Source organism: Bombus pascuorum, chromosome 14 (assembly GCF_905332965.1).
Source record: "Bombus pascuorum chromosome 14, iyBomPasc1.1, whole genome shotgun sequence".
Taxonomy (NCBI): Eukaryota; Metazoa; Arthropoda; class Insecta; order Hymenoptera; family Apidae; genus Bombus; species Bombus pascuorum.
The window spans coordinates 6856931-6871965 of NC_083501.1; the positions used below are offsets into that span (position 1 = coordinate 6856931).

The following is a 15035-nucleotide window of genomic DNA, read 5'->3' on the forward strand; positions in this document are numbered from 1 at the left end:
TCGTCCCCCTCCCCGTAAGCGACAGGTGTAACAGAATTAATGCTGAGTCTTCGATGTCATAACATCGGATGTCGATCTATGTCAATCGAAATTTAAATCTTCACGCAACCGGAAACTGAAAGTGGTCCGAGGACAATGTATCTGGAAGATAAGCGTACGTACGGTTAAACATTTTTCTTGTAACGGAGAAAAATTCTAAGACCAATCGATTTCAAACGATTTGCACGACGAGAACGAAAATTCCAAAGATAGCTTTTCTAAATGGTTTTTCGAAGTTTTCTACAGCTCGAAGGGCTTATTCGAGAACTGCTTGACGACGAGCCACGCGACGTACCTTTCAAGGTGAGCGGGATTCGTCTTTCGAAAAAAAAACCTCCGGGAATAAAGTGGAGGTGCTCTTTCTTCTTCTCTCTTTCCCACTCTTCCTCGTGCATATTGCGAGGGCAGTTGGCGCGCACGTACGTATCGCTCCGATACGCGGGAAATTCCCAACGAAACTGGAAACTTACGAATTACGAAGGATATCGTAATTTCTTAGACGACGAACCGCACAGTCTGTTCGTTGAATATTCGAGATAGTCCGTTTTTACTCTCAATGCTCCCGTTGTTAATAAACACTTGAAAACCTTTCTCAATCGTAACTTATCTCGTTTAGTAACATTTCTTCCTATAAGAAAACCTTTACTCTGCATGCACCGTATGGTCTTTGAGTGTCTTGAAATATCCTTTCCAATTTCTACGCTCGTTCTCATTAATCGATTCATCTAACTTTGACTCCTTAGATCCAACTAACTTGTCTAAACCAAACGAAGCTTCACCTATCCGTCTCATCTTCGTACGGTAAATCCAACCTTACGAAAATAGGAGAACCATCGACGAATCAGCAGAAATCAGCGTGCATTTCCGACAACAGAAGCTGGCCAGTGACCATAACCTTCCTCATGTTGGACGGTGATCGCGTGGAAGAAACGTCAGCGGCTAGCAGTCTGAATGCCGTGGGCAAAAAAAAGGGACGTCGTTGGAAGTTCGCCGAAGGGACTGAAAACCGGACCTAGAGCGCTAGGTAGCCGTTCGTTCACGGGGCAAAACGACGGAGGAACTGGTCGAACGACATTTCCCGCGTCTCGCAAGGTGCCGGCAATTTCTCCAGGATTCCGCTTTCCTCCTGGCCGCAGTGGCTTCTCTCGTTCGAGTTCGATCGGCTCGACTCGGAAGACCAGGTTGGAAAGTTGGACGCGACGCGCGCGCTGGCTTCCCTCGCGAGGACGTGCGAGGCTTGCGAAATAGCTGACAAATTCACCAAGTTTTATAAAAAGACTATTTAACAGCGATACTTTAATATATTCGATATTTCGATATTATGTGAAACAATATCTCTAAAACCGTAGGGATAATGTGGAAAGCAAATAGAAAGATAATTTTGGTAACCTGGAATTGTTATACAGAACTTAGAAACTATTCTTTTGTGAAAAATCTAGCTCGTCACGGTTTACCTGAGATAAGATGAAAGGCGAAGGTCAGGCCAAAGAGTTTCATTTAAATTACAATAAGTCCTCAAATAACGCTTTGTAAAAAATTGGTAGTCACCTCGTGTAACGGAAATTGAAAAGTAATAGTAAAGGTGAAATCATTCTTAAAGAAATAATTCCAACAGAGAGATTTTCAAATAAAAGACGTAGAAATTCTGAAACTGAAAATTCAGACGAAAGACTGTACCAGTAAACAAGAAGCGATGTATTGGAACTTGATTTCGTGCAATTCTGGTTAGATTTTAATTTCACTTGCTTAAATTATTCCGTAAGCATAAACACGGAAATATCTCACGTTCCTGGTGTTTAAAAATAAAATAATTATTATTTCTGGTTATATAAGAAAGAAGTTTTCGCACTTTAACTCCCGTATAATACAAAATTCGTGTAACACTGAAAGTATATATCTGCCGCGTTACAGGGGGTCCAGTCGTATATATTTTACAAATTTGTGGTAATTTGGATGTGTCCGAATACTTATGAACGGTAGTGTAGAGTATGGAGAAAGGTGAGGCGAGGGGTTCGCAGAGAGCCGAAGAAGAGGAAGGAGAGTCAGCTTGAGGTAAGATGCCGTGGCCTGTCGAGGGGGTGAAGAGAGGAGTGTGGAAGGAAAGGAGGCAACAAAGTTGGAGGCGGTGGGGGAGGCAGAGGAGGCAGAGAAGCGGAGGAAGGGAATAGAAGGAAGAAGAGGAGAGGAAGGAGAGAGAGAGAGGTTCCGAAGAGGCGGCCTTGAGAACGCGGAGAGAGCAGAGCGCGAGTCTAAGAAGAAGATGATGAAGAAGAAGAAGAAGAAGAAGAAGACGACGACGGCGACGACGACGGCGACGACGACGACGACGACGACGACGAAGGAGAAGAAGAAGAAGAGAAGGAAGGAGCAAGGGAGAGAGGAGAGACCAGCCGAGCCAACTCCAACGCCAACGAACTGCTTCACTGGCAAATCACTCGCGGTTCTCATTCCAACGTTCGATTCTTCATCCGTGAATTAATGAACCGAGGAAACGTAGGAGCGGCGTTCTCTGGAGGCGCGGCGGCACTGGTCGACATCTCAGTCTCCGAAGTCGTCTCGGTCTTACGATGGACGTTGAAACGATTCGGTACAACAGATTTATCGATCACGGTTAGAAAGATCGATCGTTAGAAGGTAAAATTTGGAAATCCATCTCGATAGATTGGTAGACCTAGATAGTGATTTGACTTGAGCATGGCGCAGCACGCGCCCGAGATGCGAGATTATGCAACTACCATGACGTAAGAATCGCGACGCAAAAGTGAAGATCCAGAGACGACATGCGTACATTTTTCTTTGGTCCTGTGGATTCTGATAAGAATTAAGCAATCGAAAACGTATCGTTGGAGACTTATACTCTGAGTTGTTAGGATCTAATGGTTGATAACAGGGAAAAAGAAGAGATTAAATTTAGACTTAAGGCGGACGATCGTGTTTGAAATACGACCTTGGTACGTGGATCGAACGAAACTCGCCGAGATTTCCGGAATAATCTGGCAACAATTGGTGGCGCAAAGAAACAGAGATCGAAGTTTGGACCCCGGCGAAAGCTAGTATTCTTATGGTTACACTTAGAAGGCTCGCAAGATCGCTGGAAGAAATCTTAGAAGCGTCAGGATTCTAAAGGTACTTCTTTCGAACGCAACCAATTACGTTAAAAACTTCGAAGGAAACGCGTATCGGCGTTCACCGAGCAATCGTCGCATGACTGAGATCAGCAAGACACCGTTTTATGTAACAAATAGGAAATATTTCAGAGAACATATTTCCTCCAATTATGCGACTCTTAATGCACCATTATTTCCAGTAATAATTCGACTAATGAATACCGAAACTGATAATCCATACTGTACAACAATCATGCGATTCATCAAGCCTAAAAAATTGCTCCGAAAGGACAAGATATCAAAAGCTTGACAAAAAGCAATGTATCCATTGTGTAAACGAGTGCTTTGTATATAACCGAGCCACTAGATTCGATATAAAGATACACAAGGCCGTTCTACTGATATTCAACTATTCTCTGGTAAAATTCCTCGAAAGAACTGGTGAAAAGACAGCGTGTAGATCGAATTGGGAACCACTGGCTCGTGAGTGTGCGCCGCGCAGGTAGATCGGTTGAACCCACGGCTCTCTACGGAATACACAGACACTTGGCAAGATTCGCGAGGTCACGTGCTGCATTTGGACAGGCAGCGCTAATTTCATTATTTATAGCTGAAGCTTTCGATTTGCCGATCGGCCATTATTCCCCGCATCGGTAGTTCGTTTCATTCGAATGGAACAAGACACATCTCTCGTAGCCTCTAGAAGAGGTTAGAGAAACGAATTCGAAACGCATCGGCTGAAATAGACGGCCGCGATAAAAATAAAATGCCCGAATCCACAAGGAAGCAACAGCTCGCGTTAAAATAATCATAAACTTTCGATTCCACTGGCTAGACTGTGGCCAACCACGGGAATATCGGGAATTTTCCGAGACAAGACAAGCTTCGGGCGTGACCCTTACCGATTTCAATACAATTTTTCCTACGATGATAATTCTACACCGGGGCTCATGAAAATATTCCATAGCTTTTACATATGTATTATTTATACGAAACGTTAAAATTGTCGTATATTTTCATCGACGAATAAAGCGTTTCGATGTCCTGATACATTGTACCATAAGATTTTTCCAAATTTCAAACCTAAGTTTCTCGATATTGGCAGGCTATCTGAGACTATAGTTTAAATTACATTTATCGTACATATACAATTATCATCCTAGTAAATTTCATTGAATTCGGCAAGAACCATATCTGACGCGTTCCTTGTGAGATTTAGCCTTTGGTTGTAACAAGAATTTGAGAAAGATCGAAGTCGTATAAATCGAAAACAGTAGGAAAACGTACGCAAGTTGGAAAGGGATTCTAGATTAGTCACGGTACAGGTGATATTTCATACGAGAATCGGGCAAGTTTCTTCTTATCGTAGTTTTCAAGAGCAGCAGGTGCTCCAGAGCTAAACATCGGTATTACATTTCTCTCTAGTTTTTAGAGTTAAAGTCTAGGAACACTGGTCGTGTTCCCGGAGTGGTTTTGAATTATTACGGCCGGTGATCGATCGTTTGAAATTTCCGTTGAATACACGAAGTCGAATCGTTCGAGATATCGAATAGCAAAGCGAATAGACTACTCGTCATTTATCAGACCGCAAAGATCCTTATCGACCAAGCCAGCTGTTAACACCTCGAACACGCCGCAGTGTCTGCAACTTTTCGAGTGGATACACAACACGGTGAATCCATTTTCAATTAAGAACGACGTCTCGTCGGATCGGTAATCCGGTAACCGACACTTATACCGAAGGAACGAACCGGAGGAACAGAGAGAATCGGGCCAATTATCTTCGAATCTCCGCTAGTTTCGCGTCGAAGCGCGATAACAGTGACCGTTTATCGAGCTATGAAATTGTTATCGCGAAGATCCGCGCGAACGATAATCGATTCCAGCCTGTCATCCAGCTATTTACCTCGATACTCCTAACTAAACTTTCGAATCGTCTTTTGTATACCGGACGAGAGAACATTGTTCTTTCATCGGCCGTGTTTTACAGCCAAGAAATCGATCGAAACAGGAATGATACACCGTCAGACTAAATAGTTTTCCGATACTTTCGACACGAAAAAAGTTCGATTTGCTTCTTCTCAATAACGTGATAGAATTTCCTCGTTACATGGGAACCATTTAATTAAGAAACGCGAAAACGCGAGTGACCAGTAGGACTGTAACGATTAAAAATATGAAAATAACAAACTAAAATATAAAGTTCTTCGTTTAGTAGACAGAAGTTTTTATCCAACTTTGTATTCTTTACGTAACTTGCTAAACATACGAATTTCTATAAATATCCACAGTTTATCGATAACAATTAATTTCCAAGGAAAAGTGAAAAGTACTTTCAAAAGCATAAATCCTCATAGAAAACTACGATCTACCAATAACAATTAACATCTCTAAGATGCAATATCTGGAAATATTATCAAAAACAAACCATAATTAAGTTGATTTAATAATAGCAACGAACCAAACCACATTGTGGTCCATTGAATCTATCTGTGTTTTCAAAAGCATAAATCCTAATAGAAGACTATGATCTATCGATAACGACTAACATCTCTAAGATGCAATACCTGAAAGTATTATTAAAATACCATAACTAAGTTGACTTAATAATAGCAACGGACATTTGCCAAATTGCACCTGCCCGATGGGACACCTGTATCGACATTCCTAGGTAAGCCATGATTCAGGAAAGGCCTTTCTCGTGCTCATTGTCACCTTGTCAGGATCTTACGGTCCCTGTTCGCCTTGTTCCGTGGATCTCTATTCTCTTTACTATGTTCTAGTACTATACGCGACGTCTGGAAGCTGAACCGGAGAGAAAGCTTCGGACACGTATACCTGAACCGGGATTAGGTTTATCTTGCTTCCTGGGCCGGCTCCTCGGCTTTGAAAGTAATTGGAAGGGACGGAAGACGCTACCGCGTGAATGATTGAGTGCGGCGGGGTTAATCGAGTGCGTGGAAAAGCTTGATGCATTTGATAGCCGACCTGCCACGTCCGCAGAGGAGCGAACGCCGGGAATTAGATTGGATCTGAGCCTTCGCGGTCTGATAAACTTTGCACGTTTTGGGGCAGCTGATCTGATTTAATAACTCTTTAGGGATTATACGGACGCGCTTGTACCTCTCCTTGTTGCAAATAGAAACCACTACTCACATAATTCCCTTCTTACTTTACAGGAGTTTAACACTGCCAGGGAAATAAAATGACCACGAATCGAGAATCGAGTTTCTTCCGTTTATAGCATCTAATAGCAAAAGTATACGCTTATATAGGAATATATCTACTGGTGTACAATGGTGCTTTAGTAATAATTAGTTTCGATAGAACTGATTTTTTAAATTCAACCTTCTCTACAAAACCATCTGAAAATATCTCTTCCTATTATTTTAGTAATAAGATGTCAAATGTTGCAAGGATCATAGTTGATTAATGAGAAAACTAACTAAACTGTCTCGTTTATTACAACGCAAAGACTAGATCCTGCCGATTGTTCAGATTTCCAGGGTGTTCCATCTGCACGCACGTGCATTCCACTTTTCAGGCTTGCCTTGAACCTGCTTGGTTGCACGAACAGTTTCACGTGAAACTGGAACCGACCGACGATACGGCTTGATACGCTACCTGCACACGGCTTCATGCACTCGGCCTGGTATCTCCTCGCGTGCCTCGCCAGTGAAACGAGCCTTTCCTCTTTCCACGGCTCTTCCCCTTCGTCATCCACCGATTCGTACCGGCGATTTACTAGAACCGCGATGCTGCCGCTCGCGAACCACCAAAACCTTCGTTTCCTTCGCAAAGCTATTTCCCAGTGTTACTTGACGTTTGACTGATCGAAATAACGCGAAAACCGCTTGTACCGATCATTCCGACTGTGGATTGTTAGGATCTATTAAAGTATTAGGATATAATTGAAAGTTAATGGGTATAGAATAACTTGGTGTTGTAATAAATTTTTCGAAAATTCTCAGGTTAGAAAATAATGAATTTCCTGAATGGATTATTAGGATAATCCAACATTAATGGAAATATGATATATAGATGTTGTAGTAAATTTTCTCAATATTTTTGAACTAGAAAATAATAGAATGGAAATAATCACGCGAACTTCCTTGTAGATATAATAATAGAATGAAATATATATATTTGTATTTTTAGTAATAAAACAAGAGGTGGTAGTAAAGAGAACGCGTATATAGAAATTTGCAAAACTACCAGAGGCTCGCAACCAACCAAGGTGCCGATACAGTTTGTCGCGAGGCGATCAAGGTCCTTCTTATCCTACCGAGAGGCCGCGATAAGATAAGTCCACCGACGACGTTCGACTTCCGATTGCGCTCGAAACTTCGTTCATCGTCTCCTTCTCGTTTATTCCTCTTTCTTTCTTCATTTTCTCTCTTACAATTTAGTGAAAAGAAAATAAAACTCTTATAATTTCCCTGTTAATTCTTTAACGATATCGTAATGTAATAACGAGCCAATTAGAATAATAAGTCGCATATCGCTAATTTTAAAGTCGTGAAAGTTTGACTGAAATCAGAAATCAATCTCGATTTACTTGATTATCCCATTAGCATACTACTTTCCTCGTACTAGACATTCCTCTGTACCTACCTATATATACCTAAATACGTGGTACCTGCGCATTACTGAAATATTAATTTGGATGGTTCGTAATCGTCATAATTTTATTGTTCTCAAAGCGCAAAAGTTTAGAAAGAATGACGATTAACGAAAAAGTAAAATTAATAAGACGCGGCTACAATATCTCCGAGCAGAGACAACTGGTAGAGGACTGTACATATGTTACTGAGTTAATATCCAAAGATAAGAATATTATATTTCAGTAAAACGTAGAAGAAAACGAAGAATACGAATGGTTGTACAACAACTTCACGCTTGCACCAATTTTTCTAGTATACGGAAAGCAAAATCGTGAAAATACAACACAACTGCATCTGAGCTATTAAAAGAAACAAGTCATATAATTGAAATAGAAATACATCGGTTCTCCCCACTACATGTTTATATAATAAGAGTTTACATTTAGATAAAGTCAATGAGTAAGCGTTCGTTTAATCTGAAACTAAGTAAAATTTCGTTTCAATAAATCGAGCTTAGATATAAATGTATCTATGCTGGAAGATCTTCGAGAAATCGCGACTCTAAGGGGGACGAAAATGGTCGCGGTTGTTGAACGAAGTAGTTCGACGATTCGTGCGAATGTAGCAGCGTGGAACGCTTATGATAATGAGCCCTGGCGATTACCAGACGGGGCCAGCGAACAGGGAGATGATGTCGAGCCGATAGAGACGTCCAGACCGGATACAAGGAAGGTCGAAGGAGAAGAACCGGATAATCGTCACCGTCGTAGTAGCTACGCTCCGGGTATCGGTTCTGGACGGCCCTCTACTATGCTCTGGCCTTCTCCAGACGAGGAAGGAAGTCGCGTTTTGCGCGTACACCTGCGCAAAGGGGCGCCTCCCACCTGCGGGCCACCTGAACTTGCGGATAGAACCGTGTCCCAGACACTTCCAGGGCACCTGACTCGCGAACATGCTCGCTGTGTCCACGATAATTGCCTCATGCACCATCGATCCCTGGCTACTTCCAAATACATCGCTATACCGATTATTCCGATGAAAGTTCGCATGATTGTAATGAACAAAGTGGTTGTAGTACGTTTGGATAGAATTTCGGATCGATACGAGTATTGTTTAGCTACGATACTTTTTGGAAATCCTAGATTTGTTCTTCCATCGAGTTCTTAGATCTCTTAAATATTAAATTAACAAAAATAACGAACGATAGATGCCTGATACTTTTCGATTCATCGATTATTGCTATGATAAAAGTTTGCACGGTTATTACCAAGTACGTTTGACTGGAATTTTCCAAGGATTCCAGCATGTTTAAGTATATTCGTATTTTTTGATCGACTCTACGCAAATATCTAAAAGTTTGCGCCAAACGCAGTGAATGTATTAAAGAGAAGATGAAACTCAAAGATGAGCAGGTGAAATAGCAATGGAGAAGAACGATTGTGAATGGAGATCGAGTAAATAAGTATTTTGGTTAGCTCCACAAGCCTATTTACTAGCGGCTACATTTCGAGGCACGTTCGACCGTGCAACGGTCACCCACCAGGAAGATCCTGGCCGAGCTATGATAACGGATTCTCCGAGTATACTGTTACTACGCCCGAGAGAGTGTACTAGTGAGAGACTGCCAAACGATTGGCGCGGAACGAAGTATCGGGCTGTAAAGGAACAGTCTGAATATAGTATCCAACTATAAAATTCTTACAATTAAATATTTCGTATTAAGCCTTATCCAGCAAAGGCTGGATCATTGTTGTAACAAGTGTCAGATAATTTATTCTGCAGTGATGAAGCAAAGAGTCGAATGAAAAAACCTTTTATCTCTGTGCGTGATAACTAAACCGCAAATTCTCATGCAACTTCGTATCTTTATCGACATAAATGAAGAATTAGAAACTCCGTTTCATTCATTAAATATTATAACCAGCATTCTAGTTTACACATCTTATAAACCTTTTGTATATCTTCAAATTTCCTACAAATGCATAAAATAATTTGACAGAATTATAACACACCAATGCAACCTAAAATCCAACGAACGTAAAACATCCGCATCAGTCAGAATCGAACGGGGTTCCAAAAAGGAGATACGACGAAAAAGGCAACTTTCTTTTGCCTTTTATTTGTGCACTTTTATAATCGAGAAAAAGAAACGCGTGGAAAGATACCTCGTGTTTTTCGAATGTGAGGATCACAGCTACGAGACATGCTTACGTTTTGCTCGGAACTTTCTTCGGCCACGCGATACACCATTTTCAGGAATTTCACGTGACCATTTCTTGAAAGAAAGCACCAATACACTACGGAAACGCGTTCGTCGAACGAGCGAGCGTTGTTTCGCGTGACGAAAAATTGTTACAGTCGACGTGGCGACAGATTATTTATTTCTGTCGCGGGCACGGTTCTCTAATCGCGGCAAGATTGATCTTCCTCCGTCGTGTTTCCCAATGGAGCCAAAGGTGAGCAGGCTGTCGTGGCCGTGTCCGATGGAAATTCATCACCAGTCACGGCCTTCGCCTTACCTCGCCTCACACTCCATAAAATAGTTAGAAAAATATGTATCAAGGACGACTTACAACGAGCACCTTAAGACAGAATAAATGCTGTTCTCTTTTCTTTATATATATATAAATTAAATTATATATATATATATAATTAATTTAATTAGAATTTTGCGTCAAAAGGTCATCATCCCCCTCGATTTCCCTCGATTCTCCAACCCAAATAAACGATCAGCCAGAGAATTTACCTGAAGTAATGCGATCCAAAAGGCGAACAGTAAAAAGGGTCGTTGTGCATGTGAGGCTGTCCGGGTACTCCAGGTCCTTGCGGATGAGCGTGAGGTCCCATGGGACCGGTGGGTCCAGGGCCGCACATCCCAGGGCCACCTTGAGGCTGCATACTGGCTCCGATCATGCTAGCAGCGGGACCCATGGGATGTGGGCCAGGATGGTGCGGCGAACCGACCATGTGAGGGCCGGGATGGTGAGCATGAGGTGAGGGTCCGCCGCCACCCATATGTGGGTGAGGCGCGTGAGGCGACCCGCTCATCATTCCGTGAGGTGGCATCGGGTGAGGACTCGGGGAAGCTCCATTAAGATGGGGTCCACCGGTGACACCAGCGTGCGGCGTCGGTGGACCCCCATGAGTTGGCGTAGTGGCCGGCTGTGGAGGCGGTAAACTAGGCGGTCCGGTCGGTCCGGTGGCCGCTAGCGGCGGCAGCGGGCCATTCGCCATGTTGTTCAACTGGGTTAGCGAGGCCGCCGCCGACGCCATCGCCTGCAAGGGATTCGTGGCGCCGCTCGTAGTGCTGACGCCTCCTAGGCCGGTGCCGGCGATACTCTGACTGGCGTTGTTGTTCCCGACTATGTTGTTATTACTGTTGCCGGTGTTCTGAAGGCCGGCGTTACCGTTGCTGGAGCCGTTGCTGCCAGCACCAACAGTGTTGTTGGTGTTGTTGCTCACACCGCCGCCAAGCGATTGCAAGGAGGGCGGCAGCGGTGGCGAGCCGGCGGGGGGCGCTGCCGGGCCCCCGAGGCACCGGCCCGACGGACCGGAGGCGGTTACGCTGCTGGGCGCTACCGGCACGCCGGCGTGCAGTGGTATTCCACCTGGGGGGCGCTGTGCCACCCTCACCGGCATCACTCCCCCCTCCACGACGCCCTTCACCCTCTCCTCGAACTCCTGTCGGCCTGATGACTGGGGTACGAGCGCGGGAATCTCTCGATGCTCGATCAGAAATCTATCTACTTTGCACAATGCCAAATCTCTTGTTAATCGAATTTCGCTTCTGACTTAATTTAGAGGCACTATTTTCCTGTTTGTATGCAGATTCTATTGCGTTTAGACAATGTCCCTGGCTGAAACTCCAACTCGCTGTTATTTGTTTTTCACTTGCACGTTTAAAGACACTGTTTCTAGAATATATTTTGACTGTAGGATTCGTAACGTTTGGTTCGACCTCTAAGAAGCATCCCAGTTAGAACACCATCAATCACGGCTAATAATCACTGCGAGGAATCACAACACTTCGCGGTATGTTTCGAAAAAGTAGAACTCGGTGCACGCGGCTAGGACGGAAGGGACGACACCTCGTGTATCAAGTTTCAAGTTTCTTGATACCTTGGGTTCACGCGGGACAACGTATTAACGCCCCGTGACATCCAGTTCATCACCGCTCAATGCCAGCGTCCTCTCTCCTTTCACCGGCGGGATGTTCGACTATCTATTAGAACGATTTGACTTCGAGTTAAGGAACAATGCGCATACCACCTGTTCGCGTCTGTCGCACAAAGTATCCAACAACTTCACAACTTCGAATCCTATGAGCAAATATCTTCAATGGCGGCTGAACGAAACACCAAAAACGATCAACAAAGTCACCATTGCACTTGATACGAAAGGGGAAAAATCACGGGTAATACACTCTATACTCCATCTATCGACGAAAATCACACACTTGACTATACAGCTTGTTTTTACGACACGGTGTGCAAAATATGGTCGTACGATCGCCGTTTCGCTCGACCAACTATGTACGATCAACGCTACTATACACTAGTGCAACGGTTAGTGGCGACAACCAGCGAGGTAACTGCGGGGGCACGTGGCCGTCACGTCGTCGGCGTCGCGGTGCGCACCTACGTCGCGGACCAGCACACCTCGTCTCCCGCCCATCCTGCCGGCCTTCTTCTCCTCCTTCTGCAAACACTCTCCGCCGACTCCCGCGGGAACTTTTAGCATCCCGAACTCAGTCGCCGCTAGGCGACCCAAACACCAAGCCCGCGCGGCCACGCTGCTTCCCGACTGGATGGCCGTGTTTCGGCATAGTCCGTCACGCTCTCGAGTCTACTCGTTTTATGTTCCTTTTACACTAGGAAAACTCCCACTCTTCTATCGCGTCAATTCCGAAAACGAATCAAACTTTCGCCCAACAGACTCTATCCGATAGCGTATAGACTGCAATCCTCTCTCAGTTACTTCTCAATGCAAAAAACCAGAGAGAGATAAATAATACGAGAAAGACGAACACAGTTCGAGTGAACTATGTACATATCGCGAGACGATCACTGAACACTCGAGTCACCGCGCGCGCGATCCACACCAAAGAAACAGACAGAAGAGACGAAAGGAGAGGGAGAACACGGACGCGGGACAACGCGCGTTGCGTGTCACAAAGCAACAACCGACACTGTCCACGAATAGTAGTATACTCCACGAAAGCAATCGCGTTACTGCGGAGTGGCAGGGTCTGTGGCGTTGCTGTCGCATTCGAGCTTTCGAGGACAGAACGGCACGCTGGAGGGGGAGAGCCACGCGAGGATACGAGGTGGGAGAAGCTGAACCGAAGCCACGGCGAAAGGAACGTCGGAAGGGAGCAGTCTCACGCACGGATGGAATGGTGGGGAGCCACGTGAGCGCCCGATGCCCGGTGTCCACGCAACCGACGTGGGACTTGCCTTACCTTGCGTTACCGCGCCATACCATGCCTTCCTTACCGAGCCATGCCACCCTTGCCAGAGAACACTCTGATTTTTCGTTCCTCGCGTATGCACCTTACGGACGTACTATTGCCCGTCGTTAACTCATTAAACGTACAATGCGACGTCGGAACACGTATCGAGAAAGAAGGGACCCATCGCTAACGACACGAGCTTTTTAAATATTTTCCAACGATCTATCGTGTGGTCTAAATATTTTTTAAGCATTCAAATATCTAAAGCGGCATGAAGTAAAAATTATTCGAGGAATTTGAATAAATTTTCTACGAGTAGTCGTAGAATGAAAATGACGTATAAGTATGGTATTCGAATTTGTTTGCCAAGTGGTTGGTCAGGTGGTAGTAGGAGGTCGTCTCTTTATCGAAGTTTACTAGAAAGCAGTTTCACTTTCGTGTGATCCAAAGGAACCTAAGGGTCCTAGAGGAACCGATGTAGGATTCATTTCACTAAGATCGCAGAAGCCCAGAAATCCGATTCATCGGGTTCGGGGTCAAGTTGAACGCATTTATACGGCGTGATGAGGAAGAATGGTCTACCACTTTGACGTGCGGCACGTGCGAAAACGATCATCGCCCTGCACGAATACAACTTCCAGTCTTTTCTTCTTTTTTTTCAAGCCCCGTCACAAATTTTCTTATAGAAACGCTTCTTTTACGAAAAAAATAAACCAATATTTTTCTTTAGGAAAGTTCACAAAAACTCAATTATTAGAATTTTATTACTGAAGGAAAGCTTCCTCTCATTATTTTGGTGAACATTTGTTAATTCAGTTGCGGATACACGTGAAATTAGCCAAGTAATGCCAATGGAAGTCGAACAGAAAGAGAGAACAGATGTCATTAGGTTCCGTAGAAAATGATTATATTACCTGGAAAAATCAAACTGGATTCTCAATAATGTGAAAACTTTATTACTTTCTGTTAAACAGTGGAGTATACCTGGAATTTCCAACGTTTTGTAAACGGTTCGCCTCGAGCCCTTGCCACTCGGACAATAATACCTCTTGTCTCAAGCTCTACCTGCGTGGCAAGTACCAAGTTACCTGAGTCTCTATCCTATTCCTTAGGTCGCGGTTAGGGCTTTCTTATCAGTTTAGTATCGTTTCGGACCTATTCTGTTCTCGAAGTAACGCAGTTCAGGCTTTGTGTTTGAATAAAATAAGTGTCAACATGTTACAATTCTAAATGCCGTAACAATCTCAGAGTGAAAATAGGATGCATTGGTTTCACGTTTCTAATGTTAAACACATTTTAAACGAGGACCTAAAGACGTGTTTCTTCTTCTGTTAGTTAATTAAATTCTTCGTAGGAAATTTTCCATTTCTTTTTTTTTTCTCGTTGTGTCCACCCAGTTAAAATTTTCATTATTTACAAATCTGACGATACCTATCTCTATATTGTATTGGACCGAATAATATAACAAATTCGTTAATATCGTTTCAGAGGATATTTAAAAAGATTACTCAAAGTTACACGAATTTAATTAAATGATGAATGAATTATTTAAAGATACATGAATTTTTTATTCAACGTATGTATATATAAAGAAAAAAAAATAAATTATTCCTTAATTGATAAACAGATTTTGTACGAAAGTAGTAACATTTAATGTACACTTTTAAGCAAACGTTGATCTTCTAAATGTAGCAGCTAAGTTTTAAATAATCCAGGGAACGTACTATGTATCTGAATAGCAACTAGAGTCGCAAGCGTTACCAAACTGGAAAAACCATCGAGTTCATCCTTTGAAGAACAGTTTTTCTAGTGTTCCACTACATTCTTGACGAT

The 15035-nt window shown here is 43.4% G+C and overlaps 1 protein-coding gene across 6 annotated transcripts in view; it reads right to left on the reverse strand.

The window, feature by feature from the left end:
- The window catches only part of LOC132913935 (LIM domain-binding protein 2), a 133667-nt gene that overhangs the window by 56912 nt on the left and 61720 nt on the right, over window positions 1–15035 (reverse strand). For 3 of the 6 annotated variants that reach the window (XM_060972614.1, XM_060972613.1, XM_060972612.1), the window contains exon 1: window positions 10497–13004. The exons of the other annotated variants lie outside the window; for them this stretch is intronic. In XM_060972614.1, coding sequence (XP_060828597.1) covers window positions 10497–11389 — 893 coding nt within the window. In that variant the 5' untranslated portion in view covers window positions 11390–13004. Of the gene's footprint in view, window positions 1–10496; window positions 13005–15035 lie in introns of those variants that run through there. 6 annotated transcript variants of the gene reach the window in all.